Source organism: Monodon monoceros, unplaced genomic scaffold (assembly GCF_005190385.1).
Source record: "Monodon monoceros isolate NGI ecotype Baffin Bay Population unplaced genomic scaffold, NGI_Narwhal_1 Super_Scaffold_15, whole genome shotgun sequence".
In the NCBI taxonomy this organism is placed as follows: Eukaryota; Metazoa; Chordata; class Mammalia; order Artiodactyla; family Monodontidae; genus Monodon; species Monodon monoceros.
The window spans coordinates 14,397,710-14,417,959 of NW_021703771.1; the positions used below are offsets into that span (position 1 = coordinate 14,397,710).

A 20,250-nucleotide genomic window follows, 5' to 3' on the forward strand; every position below is an offset into this window, starting at 1 on the left:
TCCTCTTCTTCTTCCTCTTCTTCTTCTCCTTCTTCCTCTTCTTCTTCTCCTTCTTCTTCCTCTTCCTCTTCTTCTTCTCCTCCTCCTCCTCCTTCTTCTTCCTCCTCCTCTTCTTCTTCTTCTTCTCCTTCTTCTTCTTCTTCCCCTTCCTCTTCTTCTTCTTCTCCTTCTCCCCCTCCCGCCTCACCCTACCCCTCCCTCCTACTCCTTCTCCTTCTCTCTCTTCCTCTTCCTCCTCCTTCTCTCCCTCTTCCTCTTTTTCTTCAGCTCCTCTTCCTCTACTTTCCTCTTAAATGTTGGTCATGTACAGGGTCCCATGATTTTTGCCCTTTACTTCTCCTTCTGTATACTTTTTCTAGAAACTCAACCTACTCCTGTGACTTTATTAACCTTCTATGTGTTGATATCTTTGGAATCAGTATCTCTGGCAATGACTGCTCTCCTTTTCTCAAAGAACCTCTTTCCAGCTGTTTTCTAGACATCTATATTTGATTATTTGGTTGGAATATGGTGTTCAACATGTCTAAAGGAAATTCTTCTTGCAAATCAGTTCCTCTAACTTTAAACACTGTCTCTATTAAGGATGTCAGAATTCAACTAACTTTTTTCTTTAGTCATCCTCTGCATATTTCCCTTTTTATTTCAGGTTCACGTGATCCGAGAGGTGGCTTCCATGGCTCACGAGAAGCTTGGAGTGTCTTGTGAGGTCATTGATCTGAGGACTATAATACCTTGGGATGTGGATACAGTTTGCAAGGTATGAATATAGTGTTGATAGTGTCACTTCCTCAAAATCTGGGGCCAAATTTGTTGGCTCTTTGCAAAGAATTGTTATAAGATTGTGAGCTTCATTAGGCTTTTCCACTGATATTAAAACTTTAAAATTTACACCCTGAAAGAAATGTATGAGCTTAATGCTCAAGGAAACAAATCACTTTAGGTTTTTTTTCCTCCCATAGTTCTCTGTTTAAAATATTACAACTCTCTGTCCTTCATGCAGCCAGCTCGTGTTGACTTGTGTGAATAATGCACCAGTGGAAATGAGAGTATATCAGGCATGTTGAAACCACCTGTGTTTTTAAACTTCTTATTGGTTATGGTTCAATAAGCTAGGTTGAATACAGCCAGCTAAATAATTAGGCTGAATTCTCATTTGTCCCTTCTCCAAAAGAGATGGAGATGGATTGTTTTTTAAAAAATACTGTGAATCACAGTTTCATGTTACGTTGGGGGATTCTGGCTGCTCTGATTTACAGTTTTCTATCTAAATCGTCTCTTGAACTTTGGCCTGTTTAGATTGGTTTTTTTCTTATTATTAATAGGATTCACATAGTCCCCTCTCAAGAATATAGTTTAGTTCTCATTTATTTGGCTATAGCTGATACCTTTCATATTAGTGTCTAGGTAAATTGAAGTGCATCTATTACCAAATTGGTACATAAGGAAAGTTAAGTTCTTTTTTCTGTATGTGATGGTCTTATCTACTAAAGTTTAGGTAACATTGCATGTACTTTTCCTTGATCTATTTTTACAGCAAATGAGCCATAAGACGTAGAGTATTACACATTTATTATTTTCAAGAGCTTTGGCATTTTTGTAGCTTTTACAGGCTGTTTCTTAGGTTATTACATAAAAATAACCTGCAGTTTCTGCTATGTAGCATAGGGTGTTTTAGGTAAAGATCATCTCATAATTTAGAGGAAGATTTAAGATTTTTTATAGTAAATGTTCTGTAGACTTACTGGACACTGTCTAAACGCTTGAGATGGTTACAAATGGTTTCAACAATATTCTAAGTCCTTATGTTCGTAGTTTCCATAATTAAGAGCAGTGTTTTAGGTTGAACTATTTATAACTGCATGAAATAACGCTTTTTGCAGGCATTTTCAAATCAAGTCAGACATTGCGTTTCCTTTCAAATAGCCAGATGTTCCAAATTATGGTTAAACTGGGACTGATAGCCTTTGCCCCAGAGCAGGATTCTTGTCTGCACCATGTCTCCCCTACTTGGGGTTCGTATTCATAATGTGAATTGTGCTTTTGCGTGAGGATATGATGCTTTGTCATGGTGCAGTGGAGGGTACTGATGTATGGTCAGGACAAGTACTCATATTCATATACATTATACATTCAAAAAAATTTGTAGCAGCTTATGGTAAAACACAAATATAATAATACTGCAGTTGGTAACCATGAAAGTAAAGTGAGGAGAAGTAGAGGAAGAAGGAAGTGGGAAATTACTTGTATTTATATCAGTTTGTTTCTATGGGCACCCGCCTGCCCCCACCCTTTATTAAATCTACTGGTAGCATCTTTGTATGATCCTGGAATGTAGACCCTGTTCCTTAGGGCTCTGTATGACTGGAGAAGATGAAAGAGGAGACCAAAAGCCTCTACTGAATGAGAAAGTGATGCAGCAAACCTCTGACTTGTTCGCATCACTAGTTTAGTTTCCTGTTGGGGTGCTTTCATCATGTTATTTTTCTAGCTGATGACCCTCCGGTTATGTCAGTGAAAGCCAGTTTGTCATTTCTTGATTACTTTGGGTATATTTGTGCCTCTCTTCATTGTTGATCATGGTACATCTTTGGTTTTCTTTTCACGTATCAAAAGAGAACATTTTTGATACTTGGCATCTTCTAGGAATTGAAGATGATTTAAGCAAGAGGGCCCTATAGGCAAACACTGATATTAAAAATGGGATTTTTTGTTTGTTTGTTTAACTATGATTCAGCTTTTCTTTATCTTCTTGAATTCTATAGTATTCAAGATTTATGTTTATTATCTCTTTCAGTTAGTGCTGTGTTTTATTGGTTATTTTTGTCTTATGACAAAATTAGATCCCTCAGCTTTATTCATTACATGTTAAACTCAACACCAAAATGCATCTTTTGGAATACCTAATCATGAAAAGCCTATTAAAGGTAAAAATAGGGCTTCCCTGGTGGTGCAGTGGTTGAGAATCTGCCTGCTAATGCAGGGGACACGGGTTCGGGCCCTGGTCTGGGAGGATCCCACATACCGCGGAGCAACTAGGCCCGTGCGCGTCTGGAGCCTGTGCTCCGCAACACGAGAGGCCGCGATAGAGGCCCGCGCACCGCGATGAAGAGTGGCCCCCGCTTGCCACAACTAGAGAAAGCCCTCGCACAGAAATGAAGACCCAACACAGCATAAATAATTAAATTAATAAACTCCTACCCCAACATCTTCTTAAAAAAAAAAAAAAGTTAAAAATAATTTATTTAACATATGCATTAGCATACTGTGCATAGTAAAAGGACTGTGGAATATAGTCATACTTTTGCTTAAGCTTTGAAACATTGTTTGAAAGTTATAAGCCTGAACAGTTGCTTGGGGACAGAGAGAGCAGCAGTGGTTTTTATACCAATTATTTTTTTATTGAGGTATAGTTGATTTACAATATTATATTAGTTGCAGGTATACAACACAGCGATTCAAAATTTTTATTGTTCATATACCATTTAAAGTTATAAAATGTTGGCTGTATTCCCTGTGCTGTACAATGTATCCTTGTAGCTTATTTATTTTATACATAGTAGTTTGTACTTCTTAATCCTTCACCCCTATCTTGCCCTTCCCTCCTTCCCTCTCCCCGTTGGTAACCACTAGTTTGTTCTCTATATCTGTGAATCTGTTTCTTTTTTGTTATATTCACTAGTTTGTTGTATTTTCTAGATTCCACATGTAAGTGATACCATACAGTATTTGTCTTTCTCTATCTGATTTATTTCACTAAGCATAATACCATCCATGTCCATCCAAGCAGCAGGGTTTTTGATCATTGCTCAGGGGAGCTACAAAATTGGAGACCTACGGGCCTAAAACCCGTAGTCAGTTTATCTGCTCAGTTCTGAACCCGATATTAAAGACCTAAGCTAGCTGGAAGCCACTGGAAAGTAGAACAGAAATTCTCGAGTTTTGAGGTACTTAGGAGACAGATACCTACCCTGGAGCCTGGGGGTGTGGGTAGGGGTGGAGTGGCTTAAGAACACCAGTGATGAGAGTGGAAAGGCCTGAAATGAGTGGTAAATTTACACTTACCTGCAGCTACTCTTTACTTGGGGACACCAGTGAGTCTCCACTAGAAGCTGAGAATCCAGGTGTATAGAACCCTGGTTTCAGGGGGCTGGAAGCACAGAATTGGAAACTTGAAGGGTCTTAAACACACAGTTGGTCTTTCTCTCTCAAAATATCAATATTTGCCAAATTCTAAAGCTGTGTATGATGGGAGCTAAGCAGAACATATCTGAAAAGCCAAGCCATCACTTGAGGCTGAAATGACAAAGCCCAATCATACTCTCAGTTGAGAGCTGTGGAGTCAGGTCTTTGATTAGAGGCAAATCAGAATAGATTACATCTTCCCAAACCCACATGCAGCCTCTACCCCTCTCAGTTCCTTATGGAATTAATGTAATTTACCTTCTGCTCTATCCACCCAGCAGAGCAAGGAACCTCTTATCAATCAGCATTCAGTAAAAAAGTTACTAAGTATATAAAGAGACAGGACCATTTGACCAAAAACAAGAGAAAACAAACCAATGAAAGCAGAAACTCAGGTGATCCAGATATCGGAGTTAGCAGACAAGGACTTTAAGATTATTATGTTTAGGAACATAGAGAAAAAAGGGACAAAAGTGGTAAGAAGGTGGAGAATTATTCTAGAGAATTGGAGTGTGTGTGTGTGTGTGTGTGTGTGTGTGTATCAAACGTGGAAGCAAAAATTTTTTTTACAATAAGAACTCAATGGCTGTTTTTAAAAACATATTAGCCTTAGTAGATGATATGATTAATGAACTAGAAGGCAAGTTAATATGTCCAAACTGAAGCACAGGGAAGAAAAAAATAGACTAAAACAGAAAAGAGCATGAAAAACATTTGGGATCTGGTCAAAGGATCTGTCCTATATACAATTTGAATATAGAAGGAGGAGAAAGAATGAATTGGTCAGAAACAATATCTAAAAATATTTCTCATGAAAATTTCAGAACCAACTCTTATATTCAGAATGCTTTGTGGACCTCTGAGAAGGATATATTCAAAGAAAACCACACCTATGCACACAATGGAATGGCATCTTAAATTGCCGGAGATGCCAACCTAGAATTCTATACCTAGAGAAAACATCCTTTTAAAATTAAAGTGAAGTAAATACTTTAGGCAAATGGAAATTGAGAGAATTTACCACAAATGTATTTTCACTAAAAGAAATACTACAAGGGAATTCTTTAGGCAGCGGGGAAAATGATCCTAGGAGAAAGTCAGGATAGGCTTACGTGGAGTTAAAACATTCTGTTGTTCTAGGATTGTTAGTGTAAAGTTTGTATTAGATTATAATAAGTCAAGGATGCATGTTGTAATCTCTAGAGTGACAGCTGAAATAATAGTGAAAGTATATATCTAGCAAGTTAAAAAGGGAACTGTAGATTAATAGAAATATTTGGTTAGACCAAAAGAAAGAAAGAAAAGTATGTACAAAAAACAGGTGTGTCAGTAGAAAACAGATAGTGAGATGACAGATAAAAATCCAGGTATATATGTAATTAGATTGAATACAGATTAATTAAATAATCCTAGTAAAAGCCTAAGATTGTCAGACTTCATTAAAAAAATGATACTGACAAACATGCAGATTAAAAGAGACATACTTTAAGGACACGGAAAAGTTAGAAAGGGGTGGAAAAATAAAGTTGGTATAGTTATACTATCAGTAATTTCAAATACAGCTTTAAGGCAAGGAGCATGACTAGAAATAAAGAGAAACATTTCGTAATGCTAAAGGGATTAGTCTATCATGAAGATGTCACAATCTTAAATCTGTACGTCCTTAATAGCATATCTTCAAAATGCATAAAGCAAAACAAGCAAAACACAAAACTTAAAGGAGATACACATATCCACAATCAGAGTGGGAGACTTTGACACCCCTCTTAAAGACTGATCAAGCAAGAAGACAACATCCGAAGAGTTAGTAAACTTGTGCTGATTGTACACCCAACTATTCAAGAAATCATTCTTTTCATTTGAATATAGAACATTTGTCAAAACTGACCAGATGCTGGGACATAAATATAACCTTAACAAATTTCAGAGTTTAAAATCATTTAGAGAGTGTTCTCTGACAACAGTAGAATTCAGTTAGAAATTGAGAAAAAAAAAAAAAAAAGACAACCAGAAAAGCCCCAATTTCCTACAAACCAAATAATTTGTGTTTAAATAACCATGGGTTGTAAAAGAAATTGCAACAGAAATTAGAGAAGATACTGAACTGAATAGTTATGAAGATACTACCTATCAAAAGTGTAAGGATTAGGGCTTCCCTGGTGGCGCAGTGGTTGAGAATCTGCCTGCCAATGCAAGGGACACAGGTTCGAGCCTGGTCTGGGAAGATCCCACATGCCGCGGAGCAACTAGGCCCGTGAGCCACAACTAGTGAGCCTGTGCATCTGGAGCCTGTGCTCCGCAACAAGAGAGGCCGCAATAGTCAGAGGCCCGCGCACCGCAATGAAGAGTGGCCCCCGCTTGCCGCAACTGGAGAAAGCCCTTGCACAGAAATGAAGACCCAACACAGCCATAAATAAATAAATAAATATTCTAAAAAAAAAAAAAAAAAGTGTAAGGATTAAAAAAAATAAAGTGTAAGGATTTAGCTAAAGTCATGCTTAGAGGGAACTTTATAGCTGTAAATACATTTATTTAGGAAACAAAAATAATAACAAAAAAATTAACAATCTGAGTTTCCATCTCCAGAAAGAAGATCAAACCTAGAGAAAAATAAAAGAAATGAAGTAATAAAGAGTGGAAATCAGTGAACAGAAAATATATAATAGAGATATTTAATAAAGTAAATTTTAGATCTTTGAAAAGATTAACATACTTGATAAACTTTTAACAAGACTATTTGAGTAATACATTTGGTAAATCTTTAACAAGACTAATGAAAAAAATAGGTCAAACACAAACGACAATTATCTCCCTAAAGAAGGGGAAATCACAGCAGAGTCTACAGACATTAGAAAGGTAATAAGAGGGTATTATGAATAATTTTACAAATAAGTTTTGGGTGAAATGGACAAATTCCTGGGAAAATACAAATTTTTCAAAATTATTAAAAGAGGAATTAGGAAACCAGAGTTGTCAGGGATCAAAGAAATTTAATCCATTTTTATCAAGCATGTATGGGGCAAGCCCTAGGCCCATATGGCTTTACTAATGAATTCTTTAAACACGGTTTTCTTTGTTTTTGTTTTTTGATTGAAGTATAGTTGATTTACAGTGTTGTAAAACACAATTCTTAAGCAAACTTTCACAGACAGTAGAACTAGAGGGAAAACTTCTAAATTCTTTTTATATGGCCAGCATAATCTTCATATCATACCCGTTTAGGATTGTACATAAAGCAAAATTATAGACACATTTTTCTTATGAACAAAGATGGGAGAATCAGAAACAAAATATTGGAAAGTCAAACCCAGCAATATGAAAAGGCCAACATGAGGGTTTATTCCAAATATGCAAGGGGTGTTCGATGATCACAAACATTCACAAAGGGGTTGCTACAATTCCCTACTTGAACAGAAAATGGCAAAAGCAATCTTATTATCTTATTATTTTAATAAAAACGTTTGTTAAAAGTCGGTATCCGTTCATGGTTAAAATTTCTTAGCAACCTAGAAATGAAAGGGAATTCTATTAACTTGATAAAGAGTACGTTTATCTTGTTTTATAAACAAGATTTAATCTGATAAAGAATAGGTTATCTTGTAGTTCTGAGTAGCTACAGAAAGCCTGTGGCTGAAATATTTCCCAGTGAAATTTTGACAGTTTTCCCCTTGAGATCAGGACTGCAACAGGATGCTTATACTGCTTTTGTTTTTTTAAAATTTTTTGGGCTGCGCTGCGCGGCATGTGGGATCTTAGTTCCCCAACCAGGGATGGAACCCCTGCCCCCTGCCTTGGAAGTGCGGAGTCTTACCCACTGGACCACCAGGGAAGTCTCCAGGATGCTCTCATACTTAAAGGCAAGAGACATGACAATCATATGGATTCAAAAGGAAGAAATAAAACTTATCCGTAGATAGCATGACGTGTATATAAGAAAGATCAGTAGAATCTACAGGCAGATTATTAGAATTAAATGAGTTTACCAAGGCCCCTGGAAACAAGGTCAGTATACAATAATCAACTGTATTTTTATATACCAGCCACAGAAATTGATAATAATTGAAATTGATAATAATGGAAATAATATTTGAAATTAATTTGAAATATTATTAATTCAGAAATTGATAATATTTTTAAAAGCATCAAAAAAATCAAACACCTAGGAAGAAATGGAGTGATGTGTGTTGAGAAACTTTATTCAGAAAAATAACAAAATATTTAGAGAAATTAAAGAAGATCCAAACAAATAGAAGCACATACCATGTTAATTGATTGCCTTGGCTCTTCTTGGCCTCACAGTCTTGAAGATGAATAAAGCTAGAGGACTTAATTATCAAATGTGTTATAGGCAAGATGTGTCACAGGGCTGTAGGAATTAGAACATTGTATTGGTATAAAGATGGACATATAGACCAATGGAGCAGAATAAAAAGTACAGAAATATATCTGTTGGTCATTTGATTCAGGACAAAGGTGACTTTGCAATTCAGAGACGACAAGATGGACTTTTCCATAAATGATGCTGTTTTAGTTGGGTACCACAGAAAATTATGTTAACCCGTAAAACACATGTCAGTTCCAGGAGGATTGCAGATCTAATTGTGAGAGAGAAAATGAAAAAGCTCTTAGGAGAATAGGTGAATATCTTTATGATCCTGTGCAGTCAAAGATTTCTTAATTAGAAAAAACAAAACAAAAACTCAGAAATGTTAACATTAAAAAAAGCCTGATAAAGCTGGACTTCATTAAAATAAGAATTTACTCAACAAAATGCCTCAGTAAGAGACTAAATCGACACATGTGGAGAAACTCATGGAAATTTGTATTCAGAAATATAAAGTACTGTTACAATCAAAAGGAAAAAGCAGACATCCAATAGAAATATGGGCAAAAGTCCTGAAAAGGCACTTCATGAAAGAATATATCCAAATGACTGATAAACATATGGCAAATTATTCAATTTCTTTAGACATCAGGACATGCAAAAAAAACCAAAAACTCCCACAATGAGATACCACTAAAGACACAGCATTCTGGCTAAAATGAAAAATATCCCTCAGAACCAAGTGTTGCCAAGGATGTGGAACAATCCATCTCTCATATACTACTATTGGGAATATAAATTGGTACAACCATTAAAAAAAATTGTTTGACATTATCTGGCTGAATCCTATGACCCAGCAATCCACTCCTGTGTATATACCCAACAGAAATGTACAAAAGATAAGTTCAAGAATGTTCATAGAAGCACTATTTCTAATAGCCTCACACTGTAAACTACCTAAATGTACACCAGCCAGAGGATGAAACATAATAGGATACTTTCAGCAGTGACAATAAATGACTTACAAATTGAATGGAACACTGTGTATTCACCTCACAAACAATGTGACTTAAAAAAGCTAGGCCCGAACGAGTACATACTGTATGATTCTATTTATATAACGCACAAAGATAGACAAAACCCGTCTGTGGTGTTAGGAGTCAGGTGATTGATTGTCATATGGTGGTTAATAAATTGGAAGGGGGCCTGAAGGGTATGGGATGCTGGTAACAGTTTCTTGTTCTGAGTGCTGGTTATACAGGTTCAATTTTTGAAAACGAAACAGAACACTCATTTTGTGTGCTTTTTTGTGTATGTTAATCTTCAACAGAAAGTAAAAAAAGAGAAGAATGAAATAACAAAAAAAAGCACTGTGTTCCCATTGATTAGTTTCTTGAATTTGTATTGTTATGGACCTTTCTGTAGACTCAGGGAGAGCCTTGGTGAGCTCTGGCCAGGGGGGGAGTTTCTTTTGTTATTCAGGGCTGTCCTAACAAAGCTCAGCTGTCACACTGAGGAGAAGCAGGGCCTCTCATCCCAAGAGCGGTAGAGCTGCTCTTCCCAAGCCTTCCCAGGGGTAAGAACAGTGGTTAAGTGTTGTGGGTTTGAACGGTCTTTCCTGCTGAGATACAGACCACATTCAAAATGCATTTAAAAGTGAACTGCAAGCTAACAAAGCAGTGGCCAGGCACAGTCCTTGAGCTGCTGTCCAGCTTGAGATGAAGATTCTTTTTTAATGAGTGGAAATTCAGAGAAGCTGCCCACAAAAAACAAAACAAAACGATTTTGGCAAGAGAATGACAGGCTTTGCAGGAAACTCGAGATTTCAAGAATCATATTGTCATTCAACTTAGAGCGCTACGTTCAACACTGCAAAAAAGAAAGAAACGACCATTTACAAGGTGTGGGTGATAGAGAAGAGAAAATTGACACCTAATTTTGACATTCTTACACTTTAATTGAAGATTAAATTATGCTAATTATTGAAATAAGTAAGGCTTTGCTCTTTGCCTTGACATCCTGGTGGCTTTGATTTCTCTCTCTCTCCTGCTCTGCTTTCCCGCATTCAATTCCAAAGCAGATCCTCCTGGCTTTGTCTACACAATATGTCCAAAATTTGACCACCACTTCTACTGCTATTACCCTTGATCCTGGTCCAAACCACTAGCCTTTCTCACCTGGGTTTTGGCTGTAGCCTCCTAACCACTGTCTCTGCTTCTGTCCTATCCTTGCCATAGGCAGAGATGATCCTTTGAAACGTGAGTCATATAATATCCCTTCTAGTCTCAAAAGGCCTCAATGGCTTCCCATTCAACTCAGTGGAAAAGTCAAATTTCTAACAAAGGTCTACAGGCATTCACCTGATCTCACCACATTCCACACCCCTCTGCCCATCCAGCCTTCAGGAAATGCTCCTGGCTGACTCTCAACCAAGTGATTCCGTTAGGTCACCACTCAAGTATCATTTTCTCCTGAAGGCTTCCCCTGACCAGCTTATATAATAAATACTGAGTCCCGTCCTTCCTGCCAAGACTCCTTTTCACCTCTTCTTTCTTTTTCTTTAAAAAGATGAACACGATCTAACATATTATGTAATTTTTGTATTGTTGATCTTCCCCCATTAGAAGGTAAATTTTGTGAGGGCAGGGATTCTATCTGTTGAATTCTTAGTCCCTGAAACAATGCCTAGCTGGAGGCTTGGTGTTTGATAAAAATTTGTTGAAAAATTATTAGGAATATCAGCAAGAGAAAGTTTGACAATATGCTGTGAAAATGGTTGTAATATTGAAATGTTTTGAATTTGGTGCCTTTTTCTTACTCTTGATGCTTTATACGAAAGTTCAAAAGTGACCCTAGAGTATTGCTCTATGAATAAATCCACAAATTTATTCTAAGTTGAAACATTTTTTTAAGTCTTAAGTTTTAGTTTGACCTTGTGTTTTATTTTTTTAATAAATTTTTTTCCTGATGTGTACAGAAATTACTCATTTGAATTCTATTAAAGTAGGACCAATATACCTATTCTAAAAGTCAAAGTGAAATTGACTACAGTAAACGTCAGCTGTCTGTAGTTTCCGAGAAATGAGTCCTTACCGTAATTAATTTTTCTACATGGGTGAAAACTATTCTGTGTAGCCATTTTTAAAACTTCTTAACCTTTTGGATGTCAAAATTTCTAAAGCTTTTTCACTTATATTTTCTCAAGGAAAATATAATGTATATAATTTCATCTTTTAAAAATAGCTTAGTCCAATAGAGAACAGACTGGTGGTTGCCAAGGGGGAGGGAGTGGGGGAGGGATGGAGTGGGAGTTTGGGGTCAGCAGATGCAAGCTAGTATATATAGAATGGATAAACAGCAAGGTCCTACTGTATAGCACAGGGAACTGTATTCAATACCCTGTAATAAACCATAATGGAAAAGAATATAAAAAAGAATGTATATATATATATATATATATATGTATAACTGAATCACTTTGCTGTACCGCAGAAATTAACACAACATTGTAAATCAACTATACTTCAATTAAAAAAATATTAAAGCTGAAAACGAAAACAAAACAAAACAAAAACTTAGTCCAGTTTAACTTGGATGTCATACTATATTGACATTTACATTTATTGAGGTATTTAGCTATTTCATTGATATGTTTTTGTGCTTAATTTTTATGGTTTTTAAATTTAAGTTTTCTTTTATCCTATTTTTTGCTGTCACATTATCAGCAGCTGTGCATGGGATCCAGATGACCAGACTTTGTAACCGAGACATGTACATTGGCCAGGGAAGGCCTGTAAAGTTTTCTCATGAATTGAGAACACATGCTTCACTCTTCAAACCTTATGATATCAATTTGGGCTCTTCCAGAAGCCTTCTCTTCTCATTTCCTTGTCCGCATTGCAGGTGGGTCATGGTCATGGAATTTAGAGCTGGAAGAGGTCATTCTGGGCCTGTTCCCTTTGGCATTCCTGCTGGTCCCAGGAGTGACCTGTGACTTCTGCATCCAGCTCTTAGGCACTGCTTCTGATCAGGAGTTTTCTCTGTTCAAACGCACTGTGGTACAAGAAAGTGTCTCAAAGCCTTCCCCTTACCCCCAAGTATAACCTAATTTTTTGAGTATAATCTATTTGGGAGGTGTTCTTTTTTTTTAATTTAAAAAAAATTTTTTTAACAAAGTTAGGACCTGATATAAAAAGAATCTTCTTCTCTACCCCTTCCACTCTTCTCTCCACCTCTCTCTCTTGCTTTCACCCCTTCTTTCTCTCTCTCTCTCTTTTTTTTTTTTTTTGCGGTACACGGGCCTCTCACTGTTGTGGCCTCTCCCGTTGCAGAGCACAGGCTCCGGACGCGCAGGCTCAGTGGCCATGGCCCACGGGCCCAGCTGCTCCACGGCACGTGGGATCCTCCTGGACCGGGGCACGAACCCGTGTCCCCTGCATCGGCAGGTGGACTCTCAACCACTGCGCCAGGGAAGCCCCCTCCTTTCTCTTTTAAACCTAAATTACGTAGCAAAAGATGATGATGTGCCCAGAGATACAAATGGTTGTTCTTAGGCTACATATTGAGGCAATTGTAGTCTCAGAGTATTTGGGGGTTAGGCTATCATAGGAGCAGGGCAGGGCCTCAGTGTTACTACAATGTGAGACAGAAGCTAGAAGTAATTCAGCTGGGGCACGAGGGAGGGACCATAGTTAGGAGGGAGGGCTCAGGGTCCCTAGATTTACCATCCTTTCCTCCTACCCTTTCACCCTAACTGTTTCCATTCTTACTTCAAAAGACTTCACTGGGACCCTTCATTAAGGTAAGGCAGTAGGAAGGCTGACAGGGAGGAGTGGGTGTGGAGAGGTTTTGGGAGCAGAGGGTCCTTCCATGAAAAAGGAAAGGGATATTGTAGGAGTGAAACTGGGAAGGAGTTAAATGTTGGTCACTTGGACGTGAGTAATTTATATATATAAAGAACCAAGTTTGCTTAGTCTTTGTATTTGCACCTGGCGTTAATTAGTGTAACTGTGAATAGTGCAAAACGTTTAGAAGATCCATAGTACCACTGAAGATAAACATAAAATGTATATTTTATGACTTTAATTCGTACTTAATTCTGTGTTTAAGTTTGTTTTCATCGTCATGAGGTTGGTTTAGACTACCATAGATTTCATTTTTATCAAGACGGCTAACACGAGCAGGTAATGTTAAGGTCTATACTCTGCACTGAATGGCTCTAAATTGGTTTTATGGGAAAGTTGGAGAATTTGCCCTTAGAGAATCCACAACGGTGCAGTACTACCAGTTATGTACATCTTTTTAGTTGATTTCTTGGACTTGATTGAGTAGTTCGGTGATTGAATACTAGCTATTTTGCTTGAGGCTTTACATTTGTGAGGGAGAGGGGAGAATATGAGAATGAATGAGAACAAGACGTTACCAAGGGTGGGGTTGGGGGTGGGTGGGAAGGGGAGCTAGTACCTTCCATCACCACTAGAGGCCCCTCTTAAACCAAATTTCATGGTTAATAGCACCAGGTTTTCATAGTGGGGCCTGGCTCCGTCATTGTAAATTAAGCATATTTTATGTTATAGTTCTACATAAGTAGTATGACAGTACTTTTATTCTAGAGCATATATTATAATGCAACCCAAGTGGTTTCTATAAAGTATATTTTAGAACAACTATGATCTATTAGATTGAAAACAAATTAGGAATCTTTCTCTGCTCTTCACTTTCAGTCTCTAAATAAGCTTTTAGTGACAACATGTAATCAAAGAATATGGCCAGATGAAAATTATATGTCTCCCCGGCGGTGCAAGGCTGTTTAGGTTTAAGATTATTACTGATTTAATTAACATGCATTTAATCACTGAGAGCGTTTATAGTTTTCTGTTGGTAGACTATAAGGTTATTTTAAGTTATATGCTAAAAATTACATGTATTTCTTTTGTGAGTATAAGCAGCTTCTAATATCAAAAACCTACTAAAGAAATGATTCAAAAATCTTTTTTAGACTTAATATTATCTGTGGTAAAATTAAATGCTTTCCTTTAAGAGTAATACAGATATTCTCAGCTTTTAGTTTGGAATTATTCTGGGTGTAGGTTGACCTCACCGAGAAAGCAGGCAGGCAGGGCAAGGTCATCTTGCCTGATGAGAATGGTTGTTCTGTTCCAAAATAGAGAGGCTGACAATTTGGAACTTAGTTCCACCTTCTGAGTTCTTGTTCCTGTTGGATTTTCTTTGTTGTGACCATGACTAGTTAGTTGTTGTACTGAACAGAACAAGTTCTAGGTTGTTGGATGCTATATTTGGGATGTGACTAATATATTTATCTCCCTGTGTGGTGGCCTTTGGCCAATTACTCTGAGTTCCATGAGGGCAGGGAGTTTTGTGTATTTTGCTTATTGCTGTATCCCTAAGGGTCTTGAAGAGTGTCTAGTATATAAAAGATCTGCAGTCAATTTTTCTTGAATGATCATATTGAATTGCAAAAAATGACATGTAATATGTAATAATAATTCGGTTATTCAGTGAAAGCAGTTAAAGGAGAAACTTGTAATTCCTGTAGGAAAAGGTATGTGGAGAGTATCACTCCTGCCACCTGGCAAATTTTTGGTATGACTTATGTTTTGAAGAAGATTAAAATAAAAAATGATCTCTGATCTAATTTTGTGTTATATAGTTTATATAATGAGTCTTAACACAGTGTCTGGTAATTGGTAAATAAAGGAAGTTAAAATGATGTGTTTTACCATGTCTCCTTTAGTATTCATGACAGTTCTTCTAATTAGGCATGAGGGTCATTATTTTACAGGTGAGGAAACTGAGGTTCAGAAAAGGTAGACGAACCTGCTCCAGCCAACACAGCTGATGAGGGGCAGAGTTGGGGCTCCACCCACGTTGCTGGACTCAAGGGCCTTTCCCTTTTTTTTTCTTTTCTTTTTTTTTCTTTTTAACAGCATGCAGCTTTTCAAACAGAGTTTGAGCAGAATTTTATAAATATTTTTCAAGATGTGATGAAATAACTGTGATTTGTGACGTAACTTGGAAGTATAAAAGATACTGGCAATAGAAATGTATTTCCGGAGAGGGGCAGTACTTTTTCGCCCATGTTTATTTCATGTGGGCTTTCTATCGGGACTCTGTGTAATCTGATTTAATCCTTTCAGTTGTCCTATATGCTAAGAATTATCACTCCCATTTTAGAGATGAGAAAACTGAGTCTCAGATTAGAAACATCCCTTAGCCTTTCTGCTAATAAGTGGCAGAACTACAGTTCAATCTCAGGTCTTAAATTCTTTTTTTTTTTTTAACTGAAGTATAGTTGATTTACAGTGTTGTGGCGATCTCTGCTGTACAGCATAGTGACTCAGTTATGGCATACAGACATTCTTTTTTATATTCTTTTCTACTATGGTTTATCCCAGGATATTGAACATAGTTCCCTGTGCTATACAGTAGGATCGTGTTGTTTATCCATTCTATAGATAACAGTTCGTATCTACCAACCCCAAACTCCCAGTCCATCCCTCTCCCTCCCTCCTTCCCTTTGGCAACCACAAGTCTGTTCTCTATGTCTATGAGTCTGTTTCTATTTTGTAGATAGGTTCATTTGTGCCTTTTGTCTGGGTATATTCCCAGGAGTAGGATTGCTGGATCCTATGAGAAATCTGTTTTTAGTTTTCTGAGGAACCCCCATACTGTTCTCCATAGTGGCTGCACTAACTTACATTCCCACTAACAGTGTAGGAGGGTTCCCTTTACTCCACAAAACAGGGATTTTTTTCTTTTCTTTTTTTTTTTTTGGCCATGCTGCGTGGCTTGTGGGATCTTAGTTCCCCGATGTGGGATTGAATCCACAACCTCGGCAGCGAAAGCGTGGAGTCCTAACCACTGGACTGCCAGGGAATTCCCAGAGGTCTTAAATTCTTGAACCCTGTTTTGTAGTAAAACAGTGCCTGCTGTTAGAGTAGTTATTTTACAGTTAACTAACTTCATACTTTAAAAAGTATCATTTGAGTTTTGCTGATGAAAGGCTTCTACATTTGAGCGTGCAACATCTCTAATTTTCTTTTACATTTGCCCACCTGTATAATGCTTTTAAAAATATGACATTTTTACATACCGTATAAACCTTGTAAATCATACTATCATATTTCATTTTGTTTGGCATTGTTTTTCTCCTTCTATATGGAACTGGAGAGAGAGCAAGATTAAACTACATAATTATATTTTTCTATTTCTAATCCTTTTTGACGTGTCCTCTTATACAGGCATCCCTCACGTTATTGTGCTTCCCACTATATGGTGTTTTTAAAGATTGAAGGTTTGTGGCAACCCTGCATCAAGCAAGTCTCCTGGTGCCATTTTTCCAGCAACATTTGCTCACTTTGTGTCTCACTGTCACATTTTGGTAATTCTTGCAGTATTTCAAACTTTTTCATTATTGTTATATTTGATCTGATGGTCTGTGACCAGTGATCTCTGATGTTATTATTGTGATCGTTTTGGGACACAAGGACCTGAGCCCATATAGCTGGTGAACCTAATCCACAAATGTGTGTGTCCTGACTGCTCCACTGACCAGCTCTTCCTGTCTCTCACCCTCTTCTCAGGTCTCTCTCTTCCCTGAGACACAGCAATATTGAAATTAGGCCCATTAATAATCTTACAGTGACCTCTGAGTGTTCAAGTGAGAGGAAGTGTCGCACGTCTCTCACTTCAGAAATGCTAGAAATGACGTAGCTTAGTGCGGAGGGCACGACCAAAGCTGAGACAGGAAAGCTAGCCCTCCTGTGCCAAACAGTTAGCCAAGTTGCGAAGGCAGAGGAGTTCTTTTTTAAATTTTTTCCTTGGCTGCGTGGCTTGCGGGATCTTAGTTCCCCAAACCTGGGCGCTCGGCAGTGAAAGCACAGAGACCTAACCACTGGACTGCCAGGGAATTCCCGCAGAAGAGAAGTTCTTGAAGGAGATTAATAAAAGAGCTAGTCCAGTAAACACATGAGTGATAAGAAAGCAAAGCAGCCTTATTGCTGATATGGAGAAAGTTTGTGTGGTCTGGATAGAAGATCAAACCAGCCACAACATTCCCTTAAGCCAAAGCCTAATCCAGAGCAAGACCGTAACTCTCTTCAATTCTGTGAAGGCTGAGAGAGGTGGGGAAGCTGCAGAGAAAAGTTTGAATCTAGCAGAGGTTGGTGTGTGAGGTTTTAAAAAAAGCTATTTCCATAACATCAAAGTGGAAGATAAAGCAGCAAGTGCTGATGTAGGAGCTACAGCAAGTTATCCAGAAGATCTAGCTGAGAAAATTAATGAAGGTGGCTACACCAAATGACAGATTTTCAATGTAGACAAAACAGCCTTCTGTTGTAAGAAGATGCTTCTAGGGCTCTTATAGCTAGAGAGAAGTCAACACCTGGCTTCAAAGCTTCAAAGGAGAGATTGACTCTCTTGTTAGTGGCCAGTGCAGCTGGTGACTTGAAGTTGAAGACAATGCTCATTTATCATTCTGAAAATCCCAGGGTCCTGAAGAATTATGCTGAATCTACTCTGCCTGTGCTCTGTAAATGGAGCAACAAAGCCTGGATGACAGCACATCTGTTGACAACATGGTTTACTGAGTAATTTTAGCCCACTGTTCAGTTACACTGCTCAAAAAAAAAAAAGATTTTCTTCAAAATATTACGGCTCATTGACAATGCACCTGGTCACCCAAGAGCTCTGGTGGAGATGTACAACAAGGTTAATGATGTATTCATGCCTGCTAATATAACATCCATTCTTCAGCCCACGGACCAAGGAGTAATTTTGACTTTTAAGTCTTTAAGAAACACAGTTCATAAGGCTACAGCTGCCATAGACAGTGATTCCTCTTATGGATCTGGGCAAAGTCAATTGAAAGCCTTCTAGAAAGGTTTCACCATTCTAGATGCCATTGGAGCATTTGTGATTCATGGGAAGAGGTCAGAATATTAACATTAACACGAGTTTGGAAGAAGTTGATTTCAACCCTCATGGATGACTTCGAGGGGTTCACGACTTCAGTGGAGGAAGTAATTGCATGTGTGGTGGACTTAGCAAGAGAACTAGAATTCAGAATGGAGCCTGAAGATGTGACTGAATTGCTGCAACTTGACGATGAAACTTAAATGGATGAGGAATTGCTCTTATGGCTGAGCAAAGAAAGTGGTTTCTTGGGCTTCCCTGGTGGCGCAGTGGTTGAGAGTCTGCCTGCCGATGCAGGGGACACGGGTTCGTGCCCCGGTCCGGGAAGATCCCACATGCCGCAGAGCGGCTGGGCCCGTGAGCCACGGCCGCTGAGCCTGCGCGTCCGGAGCCTGTGCTCCGCAATGGGAGAGGCCACAACAGTGAGAGGCCCGCGTACCGCAAAAAAAAAAAAAAAAAAAAAAAAAAAAAAAAAAAGTGGCTTCTTGAGATGGAATCTACTCCTGGTGAGGATGCTGTGAAGATTGTTGACATGACAACAAAAGATTTATAATATGGGATAAACTTACTTGATAAAGCAGCAGCAGGGTTTGAGAAGGTTGACTCCAATTTTGAAAGAAGTTCTATGGGTAAAATGCCATCAAACAGCACTGCATGCTACAGAGAAATCATTTGTGAGAGGAAGAGTCAATTGAATTGGCAAACTTCATTGTCTTATTTTAAGAAACTGCCGCAACCAGCCCAGCCTTCGGCAAACACCACCCTGATCAAGTCCGCAGCCATCAGCACTGAGGCAGGACCCTCCACCAGCAAAAAGATAATGACTTGATGAAGGCTCAGATGATGGTTAACATTTTTTGAACAATAAAGTCTTTTAAAATTAAGGTCTGTACATTTTTTTTAATTTATTATTTTTGGCCGCGTTGGGTCTTTGTTGCTGCGCGTGGGCTTTCTCTAGTTGCGGCGGGCGGGGTCTACTCTTCGTTGCAGTGAGCGGGCTTCTCATTGCAGTGGCTTCTCGTTGCGGAGCACACGCTCTAGGCACGCGGGCTTCAGTAGTTGTGGCTCGCGGGCTCTAGAGCGCAGGCTCAGTAGTTGTGGCGCATGGGGTTAGTTGCTCCGCGGCATGTGGAATCTTCCCAGACCGGGACTTGAACCCGTGTCCCCTGCATTGGCAGGCGGGTTCTTAACCACTGAACCACCAGGGAAGCCCATGTACATTGTTTCTTTACATTGTATTTTTAGACATAATGCTATTGCACACTTAGTAGACTACAGTATAGTATAAGGATATCTTTTATATGCACTGGGAAACCAAACACTTTCTTGTCAGTCACTTTATTGTGATACTCACTTGATTGCAGTGGTCTGGAACCCAACCCACAATATCTCTGAGGTATGCCTGTACACTTAAATTATTTGCGTTCCACTCGAGACTTTCATTTCATTTAAACTATCTGCTTTTGCTTTTAAGAACAGCATGAAAAGAAAGAAATTCATCACCTCATTTCCTGGTGAACAAAGATCATAGGTACATTGGGTTCTGAGTTTAACATTTGAGGTGTAACGTAAAAAAAAAAAAATCTACATTTGTTGACTTTCTGTTTTTCTCTTTGATGCCCGTTTAACTTACTTTCCCATTAAACTGGTACTTAACACTTGATGAAATTATAGTATTTATGCTGTAATCTGTAAGATTTTCTTGCCTTTCTAAACACCCCAGTTTTGCAGTTAAAATTTAACTTAAAAATTATTGAAACTATGGTCTATAAAGGTTTTAAAAAATAAAATTAGGATGTATGCCACTTCCC

The 20,250-nt window shown here is 38.2% G+C and overlaps 1 protein-coding gene across 5 annotated transcripts in view; it reads left to right on the forward strand.

Annotated features, from left to right (window-relative positions):
* The window catches only part of BCKDHB (branched chain keto acid dehydrogenase E1 subunit beta), a 285,277-nt gene that overhangs the window by 90,131 nt on the left and 174,896 nt on the right, over positions 1–20,250 (forward strand). For all 5 annotated transcript variants that reach the window (XM_029223429.1, XM_029223430.1, XM_029223433.1 and 2 more), the window contains exon 8: positions 647–757. In XM_029223429.1, coding sequence (XP_029079262.1) covers positions 647–757 — 111 coding nt within the window. The remainder of the gene's footprint in view (positions 1–646; positions 758–20,250) is intronic.